The sequence below is a fragment of the Pomacea canaliculata genome, linkage group LG11, assembly GCF_003073045.1.
Source record: "Pomacea canaliculata isolate SZHN2017 linkage group LG11, ASM307304v1, whole genome shotgun sequence".
NCBI lineage: Eukaryota > Metazoa > Mollusca > Gastropoda > Architaenioglossa > Ampullariidae > Pomacea > Pomacea canaliculata.
The window spans coordinates 22,396,220-22,422,928 of NC_037600.1; the positions used below are offsets into that span (position 1 = coordinate 22,396,220).

The window sequence follows — 26,709 nt, forward strand, 5'->3', positions numbered from 1 at the left end:
CAAATGTGTGCATGATTCTAGATATCCTTAGATATCGTGCGCGTGTTGTGCTTTAATCCTTGAGTTGAATTATTCATTATCCCATTTACCAGTAATTTTGATCATAGATTTATCATTCTATGAAAAGCTGAGTGGACGTGGTTCCGTTTAATCATTCAAACATCCCAACAACCATTAGTTTGCTGTAGTGTTCTTCCCGAGTTTCGCTACAGACGGATTGGGTGTGACCATGGGACTGAAGGTAGAGGATGTCCTCGAGATGACAAGCACGTGGAAACAATGGGGATTTTCATACAACAATCTGCTCATGAACGTGTAAAGATAACAGCTTTTCATCAAACTCAACTGCTTAAAATGACAATTAAGTCCTGATTAGCCAGGAAATATCTTTAGCTTTAGTCTCTAAGAGAGACATTAATAAGGAAACAGTTAATCCTAGTGAAAAAAACATGATTACAACAGTGCTAAATGTATTCCGAAAGCATATGGACCGGGAAAAAAGAAATTGTATGCGACATTCATTTTCCTCTCATCTTCATGTGTATCACTGAGTTTATTTGCTTTCCTTTGTAGAGAATTTTGCAACCCAGTATCTCGCTATGTGTTAGCTTTTCCTGCAACTGAATGTTTTAGAAAAGAAAAAATATGAATATGAAATATAAATAATGAATAAAAGCGTAATAAATGTATTGGCTATTGTAAAATTTAAAAGCCACCAGTGTTTGTAGTACTCCCATCCATTAACTATTTTTACATGATTTTTCAAGAAAGCCCTTTCGTGCGATAATCTTCATTCTGTAGTGTCACATGTACAATACAGAAAACTGAAATGCTTGTCAGCTGCTGACAAGATCTTCACAAAGACTTCCAAAACTATTTCTTGTGTTCAGAGGTAGTTCCGCTTGCAATCAAACTAAATAGAAAATCAATTAATGAGTAGTTAGCATGTTTTGATCATTTAAGAATACAGATCCACTTTTATGATATTTACCTTTGTACTTTATACAACTTGCTTGACCTTTTCTAAAGAAATGAAACAACTGAGTTGTACAGAGGCGGTAAGTACACTCCAAGTAATCAAAGTTTTAGCCACGTAGTCCTAGGATTTCGCTTCCTGGTAAGTAAATAAATTTCTCATCCAGCTGCTTAGCACATGATCACCGAAGGTCGTTAGCCTTTTGGTCGGAAAGACAGAATGGAATGGTTGACAAAGAGAGGATAATGATAAGTGGAGAGAAAGAAAGAAATCTGTTTGTGCGTTAGTTAGTATGATTAAGTATAACTTACATGTCACAAGCACAAATGGTAAAATGACTTTTGAGCATGTTTAGTAGTACATTCTATTATTTACAATCGTTATTCATTATCATCAGCGTCAAAAGAACTAACAGCATTTAAAACTTAAGAAAGGCTTCAATAATGAAATAGTAAAAGAAGACCAAGAGCATTGAATAGACAGTAGAGCCAAACCCCACTTTATGCCGGATGTAAACACACCCATCTCATAGAAAATGCACTTGAGTGTGTCAGACTGCCTGCACTTATCTCAGAGCATCTGTTTATATGTACTTCATTGTCATTTATGTCATATTTATCTCTGTGTCTACCTATTTGTGTTGCAACATCATTTGTACATATTCACAGGATTGTGAGGGAGGCTAAGACACAGTAAATAATTAGAAATGGAGAGCTGCAATCTCTAATCATCTCACATTCTCACTTTAGCTGTGTAAAATAGTTAAAGATTAGTTATTCTTAATCTAGTTAAACTGCCAAGTCATGGTCAGTTAATATAGTGGTCAGTTAGCCCAGTCTTATTACATTATTATGCATATAAAATAATTTGAATTTATCAGACTGTATTAGTTGACCGTCAAGTTTAACTTGAAAGGAGATTTTAGGGGCTTTGTGGGGGTCAAAGGTCTAGTGACAGTGCAAATCTGGGATAACACCCAACTCTCTTCCTTTTGCCAGATACACATCTTGTAACATCACCATGCACAGAAAGCTTAAAAGCATAACATAAAGCTTCTTTTACACATACACTAATTGCTTAGTTAATGAGTTAAATCATATAATTAAGTGGAAATGGTTTGTAGCCTTGACAGTTTAAACTTATCCACGTGTAGTCCTGATATTGACCTCTTGCTCTGAGAGCTGATGTCTGTAGACCTGCAATTAGCAACATTTCTAAACATCCACAATTTATCTAAGAATCGTTTGGAATATGTAGGTTAACTATGGAAAATGTACCCCCCACCATGTTTTGTGGAATCTATGAGAAAATCATGCAGTATTTATTCTAATGGTATCCAGACTATTACGGGAAAAAACTACAGTTAATTAAGAATGACTAAGGAATCACTCTTTTGGAGGGGCAAGAATGATAATAAAAGGAAGGGAGATGGTAGCATCAAAGATATATAAAACATATTGTTTAATGGCAAACAGTCTTGTGCTTTTGGTAATGCCCCCATTTTAAAGGTTAATTAAAGCTAGCTAGAGGAGACTGGTGGGTTTCCCATATCAAACATACTCGTTAAATATCCAACAGTCAGTGCCAGTTCTACTATTAGACGACTGGGAGGTCACCTAGGACGCAAAAATGGCCTGCTGGTTTTTTTAAGATGAATAATTTTAGTGGAAAATATAATATTCATAGAACGACATAAGCAGCAGCGATTTCCTCTGACTTTTAATCAACCAACAGTAAAGCCTCTTTACTCGAGGACACATTTGCAGTCACCAGCAAGCCACAGGGAAGTAGATGGCTCAGGAAAGAGGGTAGAGGGGCGGGATGCAGAGGCGGTAGAGGGCGGTGTTGGTGGCTGGAGAAGGGCCTGGGATGATGTTTTGGTTTGTTTGTTTGTTTTTTTAAAATTATTTAAAGTGATAAAAAAATGTCAGGGAAAAATATCCTTTTCATAAAATGATACTTGCAGGACACCTTTCTTCTGCTTGAAGGTTCTCTTCATACGTGAGTTTCTCAGTTCATGTGTTTCAGGAAAGCCTGTCATCTGAGGGCACATTTGAAGTAATTAGCGAGAAAGAAGGGGGCGGAGGAGGGGTGGAGGAGGGGGCAGTTCGGGCGGATGGGAGAGGGGCTGGTCGTGAAGGACCCCTAGGTTGGATGGAACCCATTTCAGCCTCCCCTTTCTTTCTTCTAGCCTAAGTCGGAAGAACTTCTTCCGACTTATTCATAAGAAACACTGCAAATGAGTTTAGGGACAACAACACTGACCTTAGGGCTGTGTACAGCGGCGACGATATTAGAGATTAGGATTTGACGACCTGTACTTTTGTACTTACTGTCGGGACTCATTGTCATAAATATTTTACTTTCTTAATTAATTATTTTATTTTCCATTCAATGGGTGTATTACGCTTTATTTGTCAATTTAAGTGTTTGTTTTGATTTATTTTTATTATCTAAGAGTGCGTCTGTTTGCATACAATGTGAACTGGTGGCTTCTTGCAATGCTTTATGAACAGAATATTTGAGGTTGGTTATTAAGAGATAAATGTGTATTAAGACCTATAGGCTGTATGCTTCTCTAGTTTTCAACAAACTGTATCAAGCCGGACAGGGAGCGAACGGCGCTGGCTATTGAAATGTGTTTGGGTGGCAGCTGGACACCAGGTTACACCTTTACGACTTTGTAGTGTTAGCTGCTCCAAGAGACGCATCACACCCTTGGGCCGGCCCTGCCAACAGCTCAGTATTAATTACTAGACACTATTAAGTTTATGCACATTTTACATATATAATAGTGATTACTGACAATGCTATGTAAATACTGATGATGTTTGACACAAACTAATGATGTAATAAACATACTGCTGATGTCATGTACATTCAAAGTTTATTCCATCCTACAGAGACACCATCGTCCTGCCACATTTCAAGCGTCAAAGAGGGGGACCCGACAAACATAACATGCACATTCAGCTCAGATGTTTATGCGAATAAATCAAACATCAAAATAATTCGTTTTGATGATGATAACGAAGGTAATTTTTTTTTAATTGTAATCTTGGTCTTAAATTTGTCTTACTATACCCTGTAAACAATGTCTTTCGCGTAGCAGTCGAAACATTTTTAATAAAATACCGAAATTTGAAAGATCATAATTTAAAAAAAAGACTTGTTTTTACCTAAGTGTGCATTGATGTGCGTGTGTGTGTGTGTGTGTGTGTGTGTGTGTTCTCGAGCGTGCGCGGTGTCACAGACACAAGTGTGAGAGACGGAATTTGAAAGTATTTCTATCAACCAATTGCTTTGATTCTTTCAAAGGTCTTCAGTTGACAATGATTGTAAATATTTGACAGTCGAATATCTGCAGACATAAAACTAATATAATAACTATGCAAGGTACTCGCGTCGCACGCTGCTTCTGGCAAAAAGACAGACCAGTCTGCAACACAGTATCAGGATACCAACACACCTTCACAGATGAAGTCGGCATCACAATACCACAGTCGTCCCGCAATCAGTCTGGACGATACGCTTGCATCGTGCAAGGCTCTGAATCCACAGCATTTGCATCTTGTAACTTTACTGTCATGACAGGTAATCCCTGTGTATAACAGTTATTTCTCATGTTTTAATATACTTTGTTTCTTTAAGCTGCTAGGTTTGTATGTTGTTTGTACTTCAGTACTGTAAAATTTATTAACTCCATAAAAGCTTTGAATGTACTATTGGACTGATTAAACAAATTAAAAATTATTTTGGTACAGCCGGGACCACGACGTGTGCGATCCCGTCTGTCAAAATGTCGTCCCAAACATCATTGACCTGTAATTTCCCAGAGGACATCAGCAAGACCAGAGCAGACATTTCTGTCTATCATCATTCGATGCAAGGTCGTACAGGTAGAGCGTTATGTAAAATAGTTCTGACACTATGATTCAATTCTCTCGATATCAATTCTTGTTGATGTTAACGATATATTTATATTCCGCAAGTTGCTTTCATCTGAGTTGTCGCCATCCTCATTATAGTCTCTTGTTCCTATTTGCCATAATGGCTTTGACTTTCTTGGATGGCTGAATGACAGGCCATCATTGGATGCTCTTCACACATTACTTTTTGAATTTTTTCTCCCTTTTACTTATAATTCCTAGAAGATTTCCTTTGTAAGTCCTGATGATCTTTACGTGATTTATGAAGGTATGAAACCCTGAAGGTACTGAAGTAATGCCATTAAGTGATTGATCTTTGCTTGCCAACTTTGTACCAGTCTATGTCTATTCCCCTTTTCCCCTGAACAGAAACTGTGATGTCCTGCACATGGGAGAAAGAGAAGTTGAATTGCAGCACTCATTGTGGCTACGAGGTTGAGGGCAACGTGTCAGATCACGTGATTCTTAGGGTCCACAACACGTCGGAAGATCACGAAGGAACGTACGACTGTCAGATTAAGGGTTTTGTATCAGCCTTTTATAAAAACTGTTCCTTTGAGCTTGAGAAAGAAGTTGAACAACAGCCCAGAACCACGTCCTTCTGTAATATTTCAAGGGTCAACGAGACAGAGTCTGTCGAGCTGACATGTGCATTCAGTGTTGATGTCAATGCGACTAGACAGAACTTCAGTGTGATTCATCTTGCTAATGAAGGAAGAAAAGGTAAAATAAAAAAAATGTTTTGCATATTAATGCTATTAGACTAATATATTTTTTGTTAAACATGTTGAAAACGTTTTCCTTTTAATTTAATTTTTCCATTTAATTGTTAAATGAATTGTAATGTCTTAAATATTTCATTTATTCCTTTTGGTCTTAAGGTGTTCTAGGTTTTATATCTTGGGAACAAAAGTGATAAACAGCAATAACAACTTAATTCTGATATTTACCTTACTGTAGCTGTTGACATCCTCACCTGCGTTTGGGTGAAAGAGAAAGTGAACTGCGTGACGGCGCCGGAATACGAGTTCAACAGCACAATCACAGACCAACTCGTCATCAGAGTACCGCGAGCGTCACGTGACCACAACGGAACATACGCTTGTCACGTGCAGAGTTTTGACTCAACAGGGTTTGCACCCTGCGAATTTATCTTCTCTAAAGGTAGTGCAACATAGAATATAAGAGTTGTCGCCAGATATCAAGTCTGTAAATTTTCACATTTATTAGCACATTACAATATAAACACAAACAATTATTAGTCCGTGTACGACTATTGCTGATATAAATAACAGCCGTTGTTTTAGTATTTTTTTTTTACATTCTTTGCATATGCTATCCCTGATAGTTCAGATCTTATATGTAACAATGTTTATACTTACAATTATATTTTTAGACTTAATTCCTTCACCTAAAATAAAGGTATTTAGTTAAGACTCCTTCAAATACTGTAAAATTTTCGTTGAGGATTGCCTTATCAAATTATATATTTTTTTTTAATTTTTAGATGGCAAAACAAAGTGTGAAATTCCATCTGTAAAACTGATGTCACAAACATCTTTGACATGTTATTTCCCAGAGGACATCAGCAAGACCAGATCGGACTTTACTGTCCATCATCACTCAATCCAAGGTTTCACAGGTAATACAATTGTGAGACATACGTGTGTAAATTATTGTCTGAAATCTACAGGTTTGATCATAATTTTTTTTTTAATTGAGCTTAGAGTTATCAAGCTCTTATGCTTGTTATTCCACTTGTTGTTGTTGCTGAGGATGATTATGACGATGAAACATTAATATTGGTTCTTGCAGACAAGCAAATGTTATGGTTTTTATGTATGACTTCCAGAGTTGAAGGTTACTAAAACTTATTTGTTTTGTTTGTTTGTTTGTTTGTTTGTTTGTTTGTTTGTTTGTTTGTTTGTTTGTTTGTTGTTTTTTTACGGAACACATTCCTAATTTCCGTTTCTTGCCTTCCTTATGACCAGATGCAGTATCGTCCTGTGAATGGAATAATGAAAAATTGAACTGTAGCACCAGTCGTGGATACGAGGTTGATGGCAATGTAACAGATCACGTGACTCTTAGGGTCCACAACACCTCGAAGAATCATGAAGGACTGTACAGCTGTCAGATGACTGGTGTCGGATCTGATGGTTACGAAAACTGCTCCTTTCAGCTTGAGAAAGATGATAAACAGCAGCTGGTGGACATGTCGTCTTGTAATATTTCAAGTGTCAAAGAGACAAAAGCTGCAGAACTGATCTGTACATTCAGTGTTGATGTCAATGAGACGAAACAGAACTTCAAAGTGATTCACCTCGGTCATTATGGAAGAAAAAGTATTCTGTTATACACTATTTGTTGAAGTTGAGACTAGTGCTAAACACACTTTTCTTTGACTTTACACTTTTACTAGACACATTCTAGGATTATGTTTACAAATGTAAACAGGCGCATTTGCAGCGGATTGGCTTCTGTTCTCTATTTCTGCCGGTAAACAAAACTTTTATTGAAATGTGCCTCGATTTCAACTCTCTGTCTACCTATGGTGCTATCGTTCACATTTCTGGCTCATACAGGTTTTGGTGTCCTGGTATGCATCTGGATGGGAGACAGACTGGACTGCACCACATCCCCGACCTACGAGTTCAACAACACCGTCAGCAGGCAACTCGTCGTCAGAATACCGCGAGCGTCACGTGATCATAGCGGGAATTACGCTTGTTACGTGCCGGTCTCTCAGCTCGACGGGTTTGAATCGTGTGAATTTATGGTCATGACAGGTAGAGGCACGTTCAACTTTACCCCAGGTTTAATTGCAGTACTCACTGTTGTTTTACTCACCCGATTATAAAATACATATCATCAAACATCACCATCCAACACATTCTATTAGAGATTTCACACGAAGCAACATTTTATTACAAGTTTCATTAGCTGATTTAGTCACAGTTGAATCTGTTTCTCATCTGTTTTAACATCACGCTGTGGTGCAACTAATCTCTACTTATGGACCAGCTTATATTTCCGTGGTAGAGTGGATTAAGAAAGCACAACGCTCCGTGCACGATGTTTTCGCGCAATGTCTGTAATATTAATCGCCTCGGAAGAGAAATTCGCTTCCGGCACTTGAAGGGAGTGTCGATGTTATAGTCTGTCGTGGCAAATGAATACATTTTGCACAAGTTCTTCAACAGCTGTGACGCATTCCTGTCCTTCTCCTTGATGGTAAGTTTTGATTTCCTTTTCTTGTTAATAGCAGATGAAGTTATTTTCTCATGTCAGACTACAAGCATTTTAACTCGGCAGTGTTTATTTACATTAAGAATTTATCTTATTATCTTAAGTCACTCGTCTGCCTCACTCACTTTTGGTAGTAAAATTTAAAGCTCTTTGTGTGTGTGTGTGTGCGTGCGTGTGCGTGTGCGTGCGCGTGTGTGTTATTGTCTAATATGACTTGTGGATTCTCAATATTGTACTGTTTCCAAGTCACAAAAGTAGAAGCATCAGTCACATCATCGACAGTGCGAATAAATCTACACCAAGTAATTTATTTCACAATAAATAATAGACTCGTCACTCAGCTCTGAATCAGTCTGGTAACAAACAATGAAGTTCTGTCACCTGGTTTCCCAGGACAGCTCTCTACCACAAAAGGGTGAAAAACAACTGCAGCTGTTTTGTGTATAAATAAGCTTTTGCACCACAGTTTCAGACGCCTGATCATAATATTCTACAAGTCGATGGAGAGAAATCGTTCAACCTACAATCATGTTCTGACGCTCACATCAGTATTGGCATTTTCTTCACATTATCTTTCCAGACTACACGGCAACTGTTACTGGCAAAAATATGTCCCCAGAGTGAGATAAAAAAAAAAAAAAAGCCCACTAACTGAATCGAATTGGTGTCGCCGCCTCCCTCCCCTCCAAGCGGTAAAACTATATGACAAATCCTTTACCAGTTGACTAATAATTGTTATAGAGAGGGAGATAAATCAGGTTAGGTGATCAATATTTAGGCGCATATTGTGTGTACTTAGGGTACCCAAGGTCTACTGCATGCTATTGTGATGTGTTTTAAAGAACACTTAAGGTTATAGATTGTTATAAAATCGGTCAGTCGTCATCTATTCTACTTTCAAATGATTTTAATTTATTTCACATTCATCCATTTAAAAATATCTACAGGAATTATGTAAAAAAATGGGATATCGTCTGCTAAAACTTAATTTAAACATGTGTATGTTTATTTTAATGAATAAAAATATAATGACATGCAGATACATTTTTGTTACCTGCAGTTTAACCACAAACACAGAAAGTTTAGACAGCAAAGTCTCCAAAGTCACAATAACTCAACAATGGAGAGAGTTGTGTCCCTTGGCGTGGCGGGCTGAGTGGATCTGCTCTCCTTGATATTTTTGACCTTTTGTTGTCGTGCTTCGATTTGGATAAAAGTGTTTGACCTTTATGTTTACATGTTCTTCTGCTTTCTTCCTCTTATAGTTTACAACAGGACGGTATATAATGTATATAATGTTATTTGAAGTGCGAACTGTCTAGATCTATTGGCTGGAGTCCACTCCGCCCGCTTCACTCGCTTCGACAGCGACCTTGAGCTACACTGAGTAAACTGAAGGGATGATCAGCCTCTTGTAGTTTCATGTGATAACGTTTCTTTATATTCTCAAGATTACTCAATATCGTCCCAGTATTGTACTGACCTTATTGTCTGGAGTCGTTATCGTTACATCTACAGTTATCTCCCTTTACTGACAGTAAGCAGCGAGTCCTCGCGTTGTTCTTCCTTTTACATCTTTGTAATTATTATGTTAACATGTTCTAAATCTTTGTTAATATTTTGTGATGTTCTACATCTTTGTTACTAATTTTGTTAATTTATTCTACATCTTTGTTACTTTTTTGTGATTTAATTTGTTCTTCATCTTTGTTACTATTTTATGATCTTGCTCAGCGCAATAGGTTCCCCTTTGTCTGAGATTGCGCCTTATAAATTCCCACATTACTGTATTATTATTATTAACAACCTTTCCCATAATGCTAGTCCTTTTTCACACCCTTTGCAATATCATGTTACTCGCAGCTCTTGTTCTTGTTATTTCGTTACTCTTTGTGTTTTCTGTATCTGATTTTATTCTTTGTTCAGTACGGTTGTTTATTTTTATAGTTCATATGTAATTTGTTTCCTTGTCCCTTGTATGCTGTCCTTAGGAGTGTGAGTATGCTTTTTACAAATTTGGTATATATTATTATTATCATTATTATTATTATTAAAATATTCACCAGGAAAAACTCTTTTGATGATTAATAAAATCTTTAAGCCCAGTTGCATCATTTTCAAACTCAATTTTTTTTTTGCTTAACTTTAGTTGCATAAATAAGATCTTTTAAAATGTAGACTTATACTTTTGATGATATATAACAGATAAGAATGGAAATAAACGAATTTTAGGTAGACACTTTTTATCAGACAAGCATAAGCCAATAGACATGTTTATATTCTCTAGCACTATAGTCGAATGGTAGACATATATAATGATATATACAAGGTAATGAGAATCAATATTATTACTTTCTTCAACAGAATGCCACACAAATGATTGCCACTTGTTTTTCAAATCAGTACCTGTGGCCTCTACTGTGGAAGCAGCTCTCTTTTATCTTCATTCTCTTTAGTTTATCAAGTGCGCAAGGTATATGACAGTTTCAAGTAACACTATCATATTTTCTTACTCAACAGCTTCTCAGTTAAAATCAACAGTTAATTTTGAGCAGATCACAACATTGTCTATGTTCACATTTTATAAATACTCAGAATATGTATGTATTTGTCTCTCCCTGTCACATAAGCACATGGGCTATTATAAATTTGCTTGATTAGTATATTTACCAGTGTAAAAAAAGTCTCTTTTTTCATTTATGTGGTTTTAAACCAATTTCTTATTCATGACATGATTCCTTTTTTTAAAGGCTATTTGAATTCTGCTGAAAGATACACAGTTGAAATTTTACAAGCAGAGCTATACTTGAACAAGCTAACATAAATTTGTTTTGTGAACATTCCCAGCACTGATGTGTTATTATCTAAATACAAAAATATTATAAATAGTCGTTTTTCAGAGATGCAGAACTATAGTTACTTTTTATCATTTAGCTATTACAAATTTAGGGTTTGGTTGTTTTGGTCTTATGTATTAATTTACATCACACACACATATTGTAACTATAATAACGATGATTTTTGTTTGCATTTTAATGGAATTTCAGATAACAGCTCAACATGTGATGCTCCATGGGTGGAACCATTGGCCAATACATCAGTCACTTGCCACTTTTCCAAAAATGTTAATGAGACAAGTAGTTTCTTTTATGTCGAGTTTGAGAGTGATGACATGGGGAGGAAAAAAAGGTGTGCAAATCAATGATTTACTCTTTCTTTTACTGCTATTTTTATCACAATGCTATTGATGAGAATAATTATATTTCTGCTTATGGACAGCAAAACTTACCAATAAGCTTGTAATCACTTCAAGATAATTTTTTTTATGGGAAATTTTCCCTTTTTCTCTGTTAAACTGTAACTTGACAAAACAGATACAGGTAGTCCTCGGGTTACGTCAGCCCCGAGTTACGATATTTTGTTACGACACGTCATCAATTTACTGTATAAAGCCTTGTTTACGACAAATATGCCATTGACTGTAGAAATCCTTGTTTACCACACATCTGTATCAAGCCTTGTTTCCACTTCAGTGCTTTTGCGTCGTAAACGTCGTAACGCCATCTTTGTGTTTCATTTCATTATTAACCCGTATTTTACATGTTTTTTTGTTTGTTTTATTTTTGTTTTTTTTAATAATTACTGTGTTAGGACATGGTAAGTGCTTACAGTATGTTATTTATGAACAGTGTGCACGTATGTTCCGACTTACAGCGAAATGCGGTTTAGGACGTGACGTAGGAACGGAACAACGTAAGTCGAGGACTGTCTGTATTCTGAAACTTCAAGCTTTATATTTTCACATCATATTTTGCAGACATTTTGGACTGTGGATGGTCGTCAGGAAAGATGGACTGTTCTATTTACAGACCTGGATACAAATACGATAGCACAACACATGTGTCTAACAAATTCTCCTTGGAGATTTTACGAGCTTCTGCAGAACACATTGGAACTTACAGATGTAATGTTGCTGACGTAGACTCTAAAAATATCAAGCCATGTGAATTTAGGGTAAAAGTAGGTAAGAAATTCTAAAATGTCTGCTTACTGCATGTTACTTTACAGGCGTTATAAAATCATATCTTAAAAGTGTGAGATCTGTTGAGATCATTAAAAGGAACTGTAGACAGCTTTTTCTTACCTTATAAATAAAGCTCAATGGTGTAAGGTGTATGTTAGTGCATGGTGAAAGTGAATACCAATATGCAAATTCACACAGGTTTAACTGATATCAGCTACCTATAAATTCATATGCAGAAGGTTGAAGAACACGTTCTTATGATATATTTTACTTCAGCAAATGCTTATAAACTAATGAAGTTTATTCTCCTTTATTTTTACATTTTTTAAATAGTTAAAAATATCTACTATGCTGAGAGAATGTTGACATCAAAATTTAGGAAGGTGACCAAAGGGAGAATGCTGATACATAATTTAGGAGCATAATATGGCCTGAGAGAGAACAAATGAAAGAGTGGAGTGAAGGAAGAAGGAGAGCAGAGGAGCAAGTGAAGGGTTTGTGTATAGCTGCTTGCTCTACCATGATTTTTATCTGCCTAGAAGCTGGTCCCCCCACTTGCTAACTTCCTGTACAGTCTTTTCTTATAATTAAATTTATCTTCAATTAGTCGATAAGGTAAAAGGAAAGCAAGACTTAGTGAAGCAGGTGGAAAACCTTTTACTGTTTCAGTCGAGAAAACAGTGTGTGTAATTTCATCAAAAAAGACAAGGACATCACTAACATGTTACTACCCAGAAGACCTCAACAAGACAAGAACAAACTTTACTATCTACCATTACCCCAGAACTGGCTTAAAAGGTATGTTGATCTGTAATAGTGGATTTTTTAGTTTTAGAACCATTATAAATATTCTTATTTTATATTCTACTAAGCAGAAGTCGATTTAGATTTTTATAGCTTTACTTACTAGCATTGTCCGAACCCTAAGGCACTCATACTAGTCATTTTGTTGACACATTACTTCCCAACAATTATAATGACCGAGGCTACTTATGCTATTTTTATATAATTAATTGTGAAAGATATATTCAGCGCCATTTCTTACACAGTTACCAAAGTTTCACTCTGTCTAATTTGTCATACTCAGAATAAAATATGTACCGCCTTACAGAAAAAAACCCTAGTGTTCGATCTCAGCACATTAGCTATTACTGACTCAGAGCCTAATATATTAACCTTCATTAATTAAAATGGTCAAATAAAGTTTAGGCTGCTTATCTCCATTCGCTTGATAATGTTCCAAATTTTCATGTCTTCTGCATCAGAAGTCATTGTGGCTTGTGAATGGAAGAGAAACAACTTGACTTGTAACACCACCCATGGCTATGAGTTTGATAACAGAGTGTCCGACTATCTCACTCTCAAGATCCCTATGGCCTTGGAGAGTCAAGAAGGGGCGTACAGCTGTCACATTTCGGGTGCTCGGTCTCTGCATTATGACCTCTGCACCGTCACACCTGAGAAAAGTGATGGCACCTATTGTAATGTTTCTGCTAAATAATAATTCATCACAGATATTTGAATTTCATTTAATTATATATATCCTTTGGGACACAGAACTATCACTGATGCAAGATATTAGACAAATTAGTCTATACCTTTTTCCTCAGGAATGTTGCTGTAGCCCCTTATGTGTTTGAGTAATAACAATGACAGTGCTTTATTGATCGTTGCAGAAAATGTGCACCACAAAGGCTCATCAATAAAAGCCATAAAAATATCACAGTCACTCATTCACACAAAACAACAAATGACAATAAGAAATCAGTAATTTATATTCTAGTAAGACAGTTTAATTACAAGTTTAACTGGTAATGTGTTACGACCTTAGACATTTCAATTAATAATATCTAACATAAGGATACACATCATATCACATGACAAAACACATTATAGAATAGGAGAAATTTAATGACTTTGCTTGTTGATCTTTAGGTTGATGTATATGACTGCTGCATGTGTAAATGAGCATCTAAAACAGTTTTGCAATTAAGAGCAATAATCTGTTTCTGTTTATATATCAGTACACTTATCTCATTTTTTTTCCTGTTGAAGCAATGACCTCAACTTGCCAGATCCCAAGTGTTGAAGAGGCCGAGCCTACAACACTGACATGTAGATTCATTGTTGATGTAAACATGACTAAAAGGAACTTCGCAGTGGTCCATTATAGTAATACAGACAGAAAAGGTAATGTAAAACATAATTACAAATTGCAAATATAAAGCAAGCAAGGGGACATAACAAGGGCCATCTGACCTTTAATCAAACCCAAGTAACAGTAATCTACCTCAGCCTCTCGATTAATTAATTTATGGCAAGACACATAAGGCTCTTCTATGTTGCTTACTGTAAAATCTGCAAGATCAGCCCCATTGTCCATGCTTTATGACTCCAAACTATTAATATTGTTAATTATTCTTTAGCTCTATCCAAATTAGACTGCTGCAACTCTCTTCTTGCAACCTGTCCATAGTAATTAATTCACAGAACATTCAGAACTCACCTGCACATCATTTCCAGACCTGCAAATCCAAACATGCTACCCTACTTCTGCACACTCTTCTCTGGTTACCAATTAAAACAGGAATAGACAATATACTCTCACCTCTATTTTGTGGATTATTTATTTGCTCTCTTGTCTGACCACACTTCTGCTCAAAACCTCTGTTCCTCATCTGACTCTTGCATCTTATCCACTCCTCTTATTAAGAGAGTCACATATGGACACTGCATCTTATTCTTTGTGCTGCAAGACAGTAGAACTCCATTTGATACAATATTCTATAGTCTGACCTAAAGGCAATCTGAAAACAATCACTGAAAAATATTTGTTTAAAATATTGACTAAAATTACTGTTTGATCTTTTGTAGTCATTTTGTACCCATGATGCATTGATGCAATTCATTTTATTTTGTTAGTTAAATGTTTTCTTTTATTTTTACTTAGTTACTTTAATTTTCATTAGCTGTGTATTCTTTAACTTGTGTTCTCATTTACTGAGAGTACTCGTGTTTTCATGTATAGCATATTATTGCTAGCTAATATTTTAATGTCATTTCTTTATTATCATTAGTCAGCACAGAAAGTGTGACCTGCATTTGTTGTGACACTATGTGATAAAAATGATGTATTATTATGATAATTAATCATTGCTGAAAGTGAAGAAGAAAATTAAAATTTTAGTCTTGAAAAAATTGGACTTCTCTGAGTGTAGATAAGAAAGAGCTAGCTTCTATGGAATGGCTTTCAGTATATGATGCACTGGAGAACTCAAAGGAAAACAATATCAATTCATCAAAAGTCTTGACTTTCATCCCATCATCTTTTTTAAACAGAAGGAAAAAAATCTCTTGAGTGCTTCTGTCCTCTTCCATATAAACGTTTATGAAATTCTCAATCCTGTTTTGTTGAATACTGATTTCTGTGTTACACTAGCTGCAGAAATCGCAAATTGCACCTGGCTAGGTGCTCATCTGGACTGTACCACAGCTGACGGATACCATTTTAACAACACTGCTATGGATCATGTTGTCATTAGAGTACCACAGGCATCACACAATCACAGTGGGACGTATGTTTGTCACATAATGGGTGTTGTTGACAGCAGTTTTGAGCCGTGTGAATTTATCATCATGCCAGGTGAACACAAGTCTATTTCTTGGTAGCAGTGATTTTATAGGTTCATTCATTATCAGTGACTACATCAGATGCTTTATAGCATAAATAAATTAATAATACATAAGCTTAAAATGTAATATCATTTGGTTTGTTCTGAGAAATTTTGAGGAATTTAAATACTTCCCTACTGACTTTAGATTTTCTTTTCTGTTACTTTTTTGTCTTCTTTACTGCAGCAACAACCTCTTCTTGCAATATTTCAAGTGTCCAAACTATGGAAGCAATGACACTGACATGTACATTTAATGTTGATATCAACATGACAAGAAGGAACTTTGCTGTGGTCCATCGTGGTGTTGAAGATGGCAAAGGTGATGCACAAAGCAATCATTAATAACATTTGTAACTTTTCCTCATCTCAGAATTCTCTCTCTATTCTCTTGCTATTCTTTTTTGTCTTGCATTTCAAGACAAAGACTCTTAATTTAAATACTTGTATCTGCAATTATTCTATAGTCTATTACATGGCTGCTTAATTAGTTTCTTTATTTTGAGGACAAGAAATTTTTTAAAAAGTGAACTAGAGTCCAAAGGAAAATCACATCTCAGCTCAAAAAAAAATGTTATAGTTTCTTAGCATCACTAGTAGAGGTAAAGTTTATAGAAACTAATTATTAAACATATAGTGCAGTAATTCATTTGAAAGTTGAGCTTTATTTGGCAGTCGTTATAATGCCTACACGAAGATTTTAAAAGTAATCCAATATTGCAACTTGGTCTTCTCTGATAGAGCTTTGTATCTCCCCAGAGCTCAGGTGTATTACCATGTTCTATTCTGTGCCATATGCGGCTCCATGTATATAAACTTATGTCTGGTTTGGGGGGCATCTAGCTGATGGTCTATTTGATACTGATGTTTGACTGCTTGTTAGGGGCTGACGTACTAAACTGCACCTGGATGAATGAACAGCTGAATTGTACCACAGCCCCAGGATACAAGTTCAACAAAATAGTAACAAATCACTTCAGCATGAAAATACCACAAATTTCCAAAGAAAACAGGGGAATATATGCTTGCCATGTTCTGGGTGCTAGAAGCAATGGATCTGAAACATGCAAATTTATTTCTTCATCTGAAGGATATACAGGTAGATCTACACATAGATATGATCCTTTAAGACAACTGCCTCTCATAAAAGCAGCTGTATGCACTGTTTATAATGATTTAATAATTTTAATATTTCAATCATTGTAAGTGTTTTTAATGGACAGCATACTTTAAACGAGATAAAATGTAGATAAATTCTCACCCTGTATGACAAAATTTTAAAGAAATAAAAAATAGACTAAGCCTTTGACCTTTGTTTCAGATAAATTCTTCCTAAATTGGTTTATAATAGCTGCTGGTGCCATCGCCATGTGCCTCCTTCTGAGTCTGATCCCTGTAATTGTTATCCTGAGAAAGAAGAATACTTCGCGTATAAATGAAAGGTAGCCATCATAGTATGCCTCTTTTCCTCTCATTTCTCTCTCATATGTTATTTTGTGCTTCATAAGAATAGACAGATACTTTGTAGAGATCTGCTTATTTGTCAATCAAATAATCAATCAATTAGTCAGATAATCAATATTGCAAGCATGCATTCCATTTTGCAGTGCACTGTGACAGTATAATACAGTATTCAACACTGTGAAAGTATGATATGGTATTTCAGCTCTGTGACAGTGTTACAAAGTATTCAGCACTGTGACAGTATTTCAGCACCCAGGCACTTCTAAGACACTCTTCTTCTAAGACCATAGTTAGTCTAATACAGTCCTTCTTGATAGGCAGATAAACTTTTGTTAGAAGTAAACTAGGACAATGCAGTTTCACAAAGAAGTGTATTATTAACATTTGCTTTATTAACTATAATATATAGTGTTACTATTTGCCATAATTATTATTTATCTTCCTAAATGTGTAAAACTTAAGCAGTGTGCAGGTGATACTTCCTTGCTTGGTAACTTAAAAATACATGTACCAGTAACTGTCATAAGCAAAAACTTAAAGGAAATGATAATATTCATTAAGACCTCATCAGTGTAGGAAACTGATTTGAGAGTAATTGTTTTATGTTCTCTCCATCCACAGGCAACGATCTTCACATATACAACCAAACTGAATACTAGAGTATTCTAAACTAATATTAAAGCAGATAACCATAAATCACAGCTCAAAGATTCAGTTCTTGGGAGTGATATTCACAGCATAAATATATTGGTCACTTTACACAGACAGCACAGTTGAAGTTTTAAAGAGAGCAGTCACTGGAAGGAACTGGAGTACCAATCCAAAATGTCAAACCTTTATCAAGCTCTTGTAATATCTAAATTTTTATGTGCAGCTGTACTCTTTAAAGCAAAGAAAGAAGCTAAACTCCAGTTAGGGCTTTCAGCAGTTTGAAGTATTATTGGGACTATTATTGGAAATACATTCATTTACCCCAAACCAGGCAATGCAGACATATGGGAAACGTATAGGACTGATTACAACTTTTCTCTTTCAGAAACACGTTGCACAATGATCCTACTGACACCTTTGAACTTCATATCAGGTACTGTCTGTTTGCTGATGTTTCTGTATGGTTGATTGTGGGCTTGTCTTTTGTCTTTCATGTGCAGTGCGTGGGGCTCGTCCCCACATGGGTAAAAGAGATTTACAAATTCGATTAGTAATAAGAAGAAAAGAGCTCTTACTATTGCAAAACACTCTCCAGACCACTCAGTTAATCAGATTCACACTTAACCTCAGAAAGACAGGAAAGGTAGCTTAACTCATCTTCCAACAAATCACATTAAAATAGAGAAAACTAAGCAAACAGAACCAAAAATCATATTATCATACCCAGTTATGTGGCCAGAGAGAGATGCAAACTTCACAAAAGCGAGGACAAAGATAAGATAAGATAAGATAACTTTATTGTCCAGCAAAGATGTGTCTTCCAGCATGCAAGCAGTCAGAGAGAAAATCAAAAACATCAACAATAACATCAGCAATGGCAGAAGTGAGCACACACACACACCCACACACACACACGCCCGCATCAAAAGGACAATACACCAGTTTCCATGACTACATAATAACAGTGATAACAGAGATGGGATTACGTCATCCCCCTTGTGTGTAACACGTCAGGCTCGGTCTACTAGTCGCTTATAGTTTTTTGTTTGTTGAGAGCAGAGATGGCCGATGGAATGAATGACCTTCTATAAACGTTCTTTTTCGCAAGAGGGGTCCTCAATCTCCGTCCTGAGGGCATAGACTCGAAGCGGGGGTTGAGTGGATGGGTGGGGTCAAGCATGATTTGTGTTGCTTTCCGGACAAGGGCTAAATCGTACAGGAGGGAAAGGGTCAGCTGTTGTGAGCCTACGATTTTGCTGGCTGTGCTTATGACGCGCCTCAGTTTGTTCTTGTTTATCACGCTTGTCTGGCCATACCAAGAGACAATATTGAATGTAATTATGCTTTCTACCAGCGCACGATAGACATCTCCCAAAATGTGTTCGCAAACATATCCCAAAAACCACTGCATAATGCAGGTGCAAACGTACCACAATAGCCAAAGACTGTCTTCTAGCCTATTCAGGGAGATAACCCTAACAGTCACATAAGAGGACTGGATGTTTATAATTCCCCAACAATATGCTTATCTTAGCCAGACTTACAAATCATAAACTGTAAAGTGCTGGACAGGACATCCAATAACGGTTCGTCTAAACTGCTGCAGGTTATCAAGTCCCCCCAAATCCCCAAAAGATAGATATTTGTCAACATGCAGTGAGTCCTGGAGTGAGGAGTGTAGAGTAAGGTAGCTCGGAGCCACGCGAACATCCCCCCCACCCAAAAAAAATAAATAAATAAAAATGAGCGTCAAGACATGGTTTTCATTTAATAAGTTTAACTCACCAACTCATAAACCAATATACTGTTAACATAAAGTTTACAGAACAATATAACAGTAAAATTATATAATAATCAGGTATAAGAATATAAAACTTAAAGGTAGTAACACTACAGAAGTAATGTTATTTTAATTAGGATCTGGGATCCAGTACTACCTGCGGCGCCGTGACACAGTGACCCTCCTCCCACACTTACCATAGCTCCTACCCTCCTATCCCCTTATATCCCACGAACCCATTTTCCCCTAAGCACAGTGGGAAATTACCTTTACCCGGAAGCACTTTCCCCTCTCAAACTCAGAAGCGAAAAGATATCTTCTCTACCCTCGTTGAAACAATATTCTGTTTTGTTCGTGACATCCTTTTTTTTAACTGACTACTTTCTTATTTTTGCTAATTTACAGATCACACGAGGAAGAAGGAGCTGTCAATGAAAGAACTCCAATGTTGCAAGATGGAGATGGTGGAAGGGATCAAGAAACTTGTGGAAGTCCTGTTGATGAGTACACCAATCAAAACGCGTCCCAAGAACAAGACGTTCTTAGTAGTCAGTCGTTAATGCAGTCAGTAGATGGAGTAATGAATCATCAGACATCTCCACAAAGTGGCTCTCTTGATGAGGACACGCAATCAAATAGAGATATAACAGGAAATAATAATACACAAGACGGTAGACACTCACCAGTTCAGACAGATGCACATGAAGAAGAAGGGAATCAGACATCTCTACAAAGTGGCTCTCTTGGCACGCAACCACCAGCTAATGAAGACTGTACGACATCTTTAAATAAAGGAGCTCGTGAGAAAATAATGTTAGTGACTTCACAAAAGAAGGTAAGAAGCGAATATACAAACAAAATACTCTAAGACAAGCAAACAAAACAGAAAATGTTTTGTCAATTAAGATAAAAGTCGACGTCGTGACGGCGAAAGATCACACATGCCGTAAGGAAGATAGAAGATAGAAGCCTGTGGGTTCCTTGCCCTGTACACACTACTGTCAGTCAACTGTCCTGTTCTGGTAGTGCTCTGAGCAACATTAGTTACATTAATTATAGCATTATACAGTTTAAAAAAATGGGTAAATGTTAGCGATGTTCAGTGGAAATTATTTATTTTCTCCAAGGACAGATTACACAATGTTTTCTTATTTTTTTCTTTCTTAAAGCGTGGCACTGTTACTAGCAATTACATTTACGTTATGAAGTTTACTCTCATATTAACAGTTCTATTTATATAAGTATGTATGCTTTTATGCAAAATATTCTTATTTTCATCACAGAAAAAAGGACGCCGAAAGGAAAATGCCACAACCGATGAATCTTCGTTGCCTTTCTCAGATACAGACGCTGCTCTTGTTGCTTCGAAACGTTAGTCCGACTTTTATGACATTAAAATACTTTCGTTTCAGGAAGGAACTGAAACTAGCATTCTTCTTGTTCTTGTTCACTTGCTCTTGTTCATTTTCTGCTTCACCGCTACCAAAACTAGCAACGACTTTACAAAATCCATTTATCCTCCATTTATCATCTACTTTAAACAACATATCAAAGTATCAAGGTTCATTTTATGTTAAATTACTATTTTGACAAGTACTATACTAAAGTACATGTTTTGCATAATAATAAGCTAAGTTTTAAAAATATTCTTTTGTATTCTCTCAAAAGCTATGAATCGTATATGTTGTACCCAGACTACAGTGATTGCAACCATCCTTTTTGGGGTTCAGAAATATTATAGGTTCCGGTGTTTCCATACAAGACTGTCATCAACATGCAACTGTTCGACACAAAATGATTTAAGAACTCGATGATGTTACTCGCATAAAAGAGAATCGAATGACTTGAAATATAGCTTCCATTTATCGGCGACAGTTAATGAGTTAAGGAGGTGTGATATGAACAAAGGGACGATAAAGTATTACACACCTAGCAAGCGTAATCAACAAAGACTCCATTCAAAGTAGAGATGTGCATATCTAGTTTAGTAAATATTTACTTTTTGAGGCATCATTAAAATAGTTGACGTAATGACTGTTGGCTTTTATATCGACTATACTTCAGAAAATCAGAATATGAAATTTCTGCAATGTTTATGTGCGTGTAACATGCAATATATAGCATGCGTATTTTTGTGTATATCTGTATTGTAGTTACCAAGATCAAGAAGAATCCTGAAAACAAGGTATGTACACATGAATAAGTAAACTAATTAAAGATAAGAATTTGTTTATCAAACAGGAACAGTATAAAATAAACTTTCATTGCAGTTACTGCTAATTAAATTGAAAACGACGAAGGAGAAAAACTTATCTTCGCTTTATACAGAGATAATACACTAACTCGGCAAGTTCTAATGGAACAGACTCTACGAGTCATCTTCTACGTACAAAGCTGATAGGAACATGTAGCATGACATTCAATTCATGTCTTCAGGACGCCTTTTGTTGACTTTTAAAGAACTTTATGATGCAAGAACAGTTTCGCCTAAAATGTTACTAAAGAACTAATAAATGTAAAACATCTTTTTTTATTGAATTTTTTCGGACCAGGAAATCAAATTTCTCCACAAATCCTGGCTCCAGTGGGTTGAGGCCACGTTCCCTGATCTCGATTCTCGCGCCTACTTCCTGCCTCCTGTCTACTTCAACCGCGTGCCCATGGCCGTACTGTCCATTGTTGGTCAAGATGTACTGATGCTTCAGTCAAAAACTCCTACTGCAGCTGCTGCTGCAGTTGCTGCTGTTGCTCAGATGTCGTTTCGCGTTCAGGACAGTGACGTAAGAGACGATGCAGCCAGGCAGCGGGTGCTTTTCTGTTTGCAAGAAATGTTTAAATTGAGCAGAGAAGGTTTGTTTGCAATAAGTCAGCTTCGTTTCGAAGATTACCTAAGTGACCCTCCTTACGCTGCCAAGGCTGCCCAGATACCTTTACCGCACAAAAAGGGAGTCTTTGGCATTCTTCTAGTCCATCAACATTACGGCGTCGTTGTCTGCGAAGTGAAATCGTTGGGCCTTAATTTCTCTTACAATGACATAAACAATCAGATCAAGAAAAAACTTCAACAGTGTGTGTCACAGCTGGACAAGGCGGAGGCCATGTTGTCTCACCTGGTGTCCGACATCGCTCCCGGTCTGCGCATCACTAAGACCATCGCTTTCCCCAACCTCACGACTCAGCAGGTGCAACAGGCCATACTTAACGACGACAAGCTGAATCAGGTAAGGTTATTCTGATTAACTTCATCAAGAATAAAATTCATGTTACGATATTCGACTAAAACATGTACTAATTTTTTTCGAAAACCATGAAAAGTCCTTGTATTTACACCTAAACTTCATACTTAGGTGTCATCTATGTTCATGTAAGCTGCAAAGCACACTAGAGTTTTAATATGCTAACGATCCATTGCCCTGAAAGTGGCTCTCGAACCTCTTTCTTTTGAAAGTTCTTTTACCCAAAGATTTTCTGTCATTAGCAAACTAAGATAATAAGAATTAGTAAGTGTTAGTTAATTATAGACAATCATTTAAAAACAGTTTCGTGCTAGAGTTCATTGTCTGTGAGCGGCAGTCATCGTCTTTTAAACTGAAGCTCCGGTCACCATTATCATCATGAAGTTGTCTCTTTAGAAATCAAATAGTCAAATTTCAAGTAAGCTTAATATAAAGGCTTGCAGTTGCAGGATTATTATTTTCATGGTATGTTACATTATCTTTAAACAGGAACTGAGTACATGTCTGAGAACAACAGATCGCAACAATGTCGCTGGCCTTTTCCTCACATCTGATCAGTTGTCTAATTCCACGACACCGTGGGATGTCAGTAGCGACGTGATGAAGAAACTTGAGAACTGGTGGCAGCATCGTGTAACGGCTGATGGACATGACAGTCACATGTCCAGTGACATTTACAAGAAACTGATGACCAGGCCAGTATTTCAATATATCGCTAATAAGAGACTTTATTTTCAAAGGAAACAATCAAAATTTTTAAAATACAAAACAAAATTTAAAACATCCATTTTCTTAGTACTATTGATGCACTTAAAAGCTTAATCACTTCTTTCCAATGGTAATTATTTGTTTACCCTATCTCCAAAATCATCAACATTGTTATTACTACAGATTCTGTGGTCCAGCCACTAACGTGACAGTACAATATACATCTAGTATTCGCCACTGTGTCAAGACCCTGGGTCAGGCCGTATGGTGGACAGGAGAGCGCAATACTGCTGCAATAACCCTCTTCCCGGAGCAAGTTCAGCTGCTTAGCGAAAGATCTTCAAGACTCTTTGTGGCAGGGCCACCTGGTACAGGTAAAACCGTGGTCCTGCAGCTGAAGGGTGTGGAATGGTTGCAATGCGGTGACGTGTACATTGTGAGTACGTGGGTGAGTAGCCGTGCTGCGTGTACTTTGCTGCACGATCAACTGCTGAAGCATGCTTCTTCAGACTCTAAAGTCATCCTCAAGCAGTATAACTTTAAATCTGGAACAGACGTGGAGAATGCAGTAAAAGAACTGTCAGAGGCGACAGATCGAAAACCCCTGATGGTCATCGCTGATGAAGTTGGACCTGATGGGTAAGTGGTGTGATGTGTTGACTGAATACAAGGTGATTATTCAGACAGAATTAACGATGATCTCTTAAACGTACACAGGCTATTGTTCAAAATAAACATAAAGCTGTAAAAATGTTAGACAATACTCACATGCATCTTAATCTTCTTTAACTCTGTGTCAGGTCAGGGTTTAAGACTTTTTGTGAACAGCTACAGGATAAACTTCCCCATCTTCATCTCTGGGCAGCAAGTTGTTATCACGGATACTCACCGCAAGGGTGGCCAGTGGAATATTTAACCAAATCCCTCCGCTGCCCGCCGGCCGTCGTCAGGGAAGTGAAGCAGGCGAGTGAGATAGAGAGGGGCAATGTTCTGGGGTACAGTGAGCGATGTGTGCCCGACCACACAGACGGCCCGCCAGTCAAGCGACTGTATCACAGAGGACAGGGTCACTCAGGTGACTTGCCAGTTGACTGTGGCAAGTGCGGTGAGGAGGTGGCCAGCTTCCTACACAGTCTACAAGTTGGAGTTGGTAGGTATCGGCTTAACTTATTGCAGATTTTATTGACATCCTATAAAATAACCAATCACCTGCTGCTTTATTCTTATTGAAAAAAAACCAATGGCAAGGTCATGAGATAGAATTGAGCTGAATAATTTCATTGTATGATAAGGAAGGACAGCATAGTAGAGAAAAGAAAAACAATCGCAATATAACGTCATTAAAATAAGGAAGGAGACAATCTGTTATGATAAGCTTTCCTATTAAACAGAAGCTAAGTAAACAGAGAGGGGTTTTTTTCCTGACATATACGCAGACAATTTACTAGAAATGGTTTAAAAATCCGTATTGCTTACAGTTCAAACAACCTCAAATACCACCGCCATCTTCTCCAGTGGCAGTGCGGCACCACTTGCTCTGAAATGGAGTGATGTGCTGGTGCTGTATCATGATGCTGTTAGTGAAAACGCTGGTGTAGTGACGGCACTCAGATCATCAGGTATTCCAGTGCAGGTGAAGAGAATGATGAAGGACGATGACATCAAGGACCTAGCCTTGGCTCACAGGGATGTGGTGTGGGTGCTTGGTGGATATCACGTTCATGGATTGGAGAGAAAGGTTGTTGTCTGCCTGGACCCAGAAGCCTCTTGCGATAATCCTACCATGGATGTTGGATTTAGACTGCATTACATGTCCAGATGTACATCTCAGCTTGTGATTGTCTCCTCTGGTGACTAGCTACGGAAACATGAATCACTGTTTCACAGCTGTCAACTCATATATTTTTGTGTCTTGTGAGATCTGTGAGCTGGTCCATATTTCACTAATCCAGCTACAACTAATATTATAGCAAATCCTACCTATTTAAAATAATATTTCTCCTGGCATCCACTTCAGTCTGTGGCAAACATACAAGATCATGCAATTTGCACATATAAAACGGCATAAATACATTGTTTTTTGGTTGTCAGTATTTTATAAAAAAACACGCAAATTACATCTAGTTAATGGACATACTCACTTTAAGTCTTGTCCAGTCCCTACAATATATATATGTAAGCACACAAATATGTTGCTTAAAAGGGATTAATAGACAGATAAACACAGCCAACAAAATATTTTTACGACAATCTACACCTTTTACTGGTCAGAGATTACATTTTAAAGAATCACGTGACCTGTGCGCCAGTGTCTTAACTTTTTTCCCTCCACCCACAAAGCACGTTGACGACCGAGTCATGAAGAATATTAAGTGTACAGCCAACAACATATTTTTATAACAATCTACACTTTTTTCATGGGAATTTTGCAATTGACAGCGTTTGTGCCTAAGTGTCACACCGTAAGTTCAAGACATTTTGAATTTGTGATCCTTTAGGCTCATGCGTCTGTGTTTCATCAGGTAATAATAATAATATTAACTAACATTAACCAATATTAACTAATTTGTGCAAAATATCTTATTTCCAGTCTGCGTTAGCATCATTCTTCTTTAACAGAAACATCGAGTACTTTCTCACCATGAAGCTTTTACTTCAGTGTTGCTGAGCCTCCATACTGTCTGCTAACATGAGAATAAAGTGTTGAGAACTGTCAATGTCTCAAACGATATGCACACCATTATTATCAATCATTGCGTGAGGATGTCCATCTTTATAGTTATTTTTCCTTTAATATTGGACTGTCATCCTTTTCTTTCATCTAACGTTCTTCTGAGTGGTCAGTGACAGTACTGTGTTTATGTCGTATATATAATATAATTATATGATTAAAAGAAAGTTGGCGAAACTTTTTAATACGTGTTTTACAAACCGAGCTTTGATGGAGAATGATAACCAGTATGAATAACAAGGAGTGTGTTCTGTGGTCTAACTCACGCACGTTGTCTTTTGCGAGAAAAT

General features: G+C 36.9%; 2 protein-coding genes across 7 annotated transcripts in view; both read left to right on the top strand.

The window, feature by feature from the left end:
* LOC112575044 overlaps positions 1–26,709 on the top strand; it is a 45,848-nt gene that overhangs the window by 2,586 nt on the left and 16,553 nt on the right. For both annotated transcript variants that reach the window (XM_025256562.1, XM_025256563.1), the window contains exons 2-9: positions 3,880–4,011; positions 4,373–4,570; positions 4,741–4,875; positions 5,275–5,628; positions 5,866–6,069; positions 6,413–6,547; positions 6,897–7,250; positions 7,491–7,694. In XM_025256562.1, coding sequence (XP_025112347.1) covers positions 3,880–4,011; positions 4,373–4,570; positions 4,741–4,875; positions 5,275–5,628; positions 5,866–6,069; positions 6,413–6,547; positions 6,897–7,250; positions 7,491–7,694 — 1,716 coding nt within the window. The remainder of the gene's footprint in view (positions 1–3,879; positions 4,012–4,372; positions 4,571–4,740; positions 4,876–5,274; positions 5,629–5,865; positions 6,070–6,412; positions 6,548–6,896; positions 7,251–7,490; positions 7,695–26,709) is intronic.
* LOC112575043 lies at positions 7,772–26,589 on the top strand. 5 transcript variants are annotated; one of them, XM_025256561.1, is made up of 20 exons: positions 7,772–8,139; positions 10,519–10,627; positions 11,202–11,343; positions 11,972–12,174; positions 12,848–12,976; positions 13,444–13,644; positions 14,234–14,368; positions 15,618–15,821; positions 16,037–16,171; positions 16,733–16,948; positions 17,171–17,291; positions 18,350–18,397; positions 20,150–20,579; positions 21,028–21,115; positions 21,898–21,929; positions 22,297–22,965; positions 23,470–23,675; positions 23,872–24,327; positions 24,489–24,838; positions 25,167–26,589. In XM_025256561.1, exons 6-20 carry the CDS (start codon positions 13,551–13,553, stop codon positions 25,544–25,546), a joined length of 3,564 nt encoding a protein of 1,187 aa, XP_025112346.1. In that variant the 5' UTR covers positions 7,772–8,139; positions 10,519–10,627; positions 11,202–11,343; positions 11,972–12,174; positions 12,848–12,976; positions 13,444–13,550; the 3' UTR covers positions 25,547–26,589. The 5 variants fall into 5 exon arrangements, with proteins under 5 accessions (XP_025112346.1, XP_025112343.1, XP_025112342.1 ...); XM_025256558.1 differs by having other exon boundaries at positions 11,202–11,341; positions 11,971–12,178; XM_025256557.1 differs by having other exon boundaries at positions 11,202–11,338; positions 11,968–12,178; positions 12,824–12,976.

Excerpts from the sequence above, each read along its gene's own strand:
- LOC112575043 (XM_025256557.1), top strand. Across the intron at positions 14,369-15,617 it reads TAGTAATACAGACAGAAAAG|CTGCAGAAATCGCAAATTGC; the intron begins GTAATGTAAAAC and ends GTGTTACACTAG. Across the intron at positions 23,676-23,871 it reads TACAAGAAACTGATGACCAG|ATTCTGTGGTCCAGCCACTA; the intron begins GCCAGTATTTCA and ends TTATTACTACAG.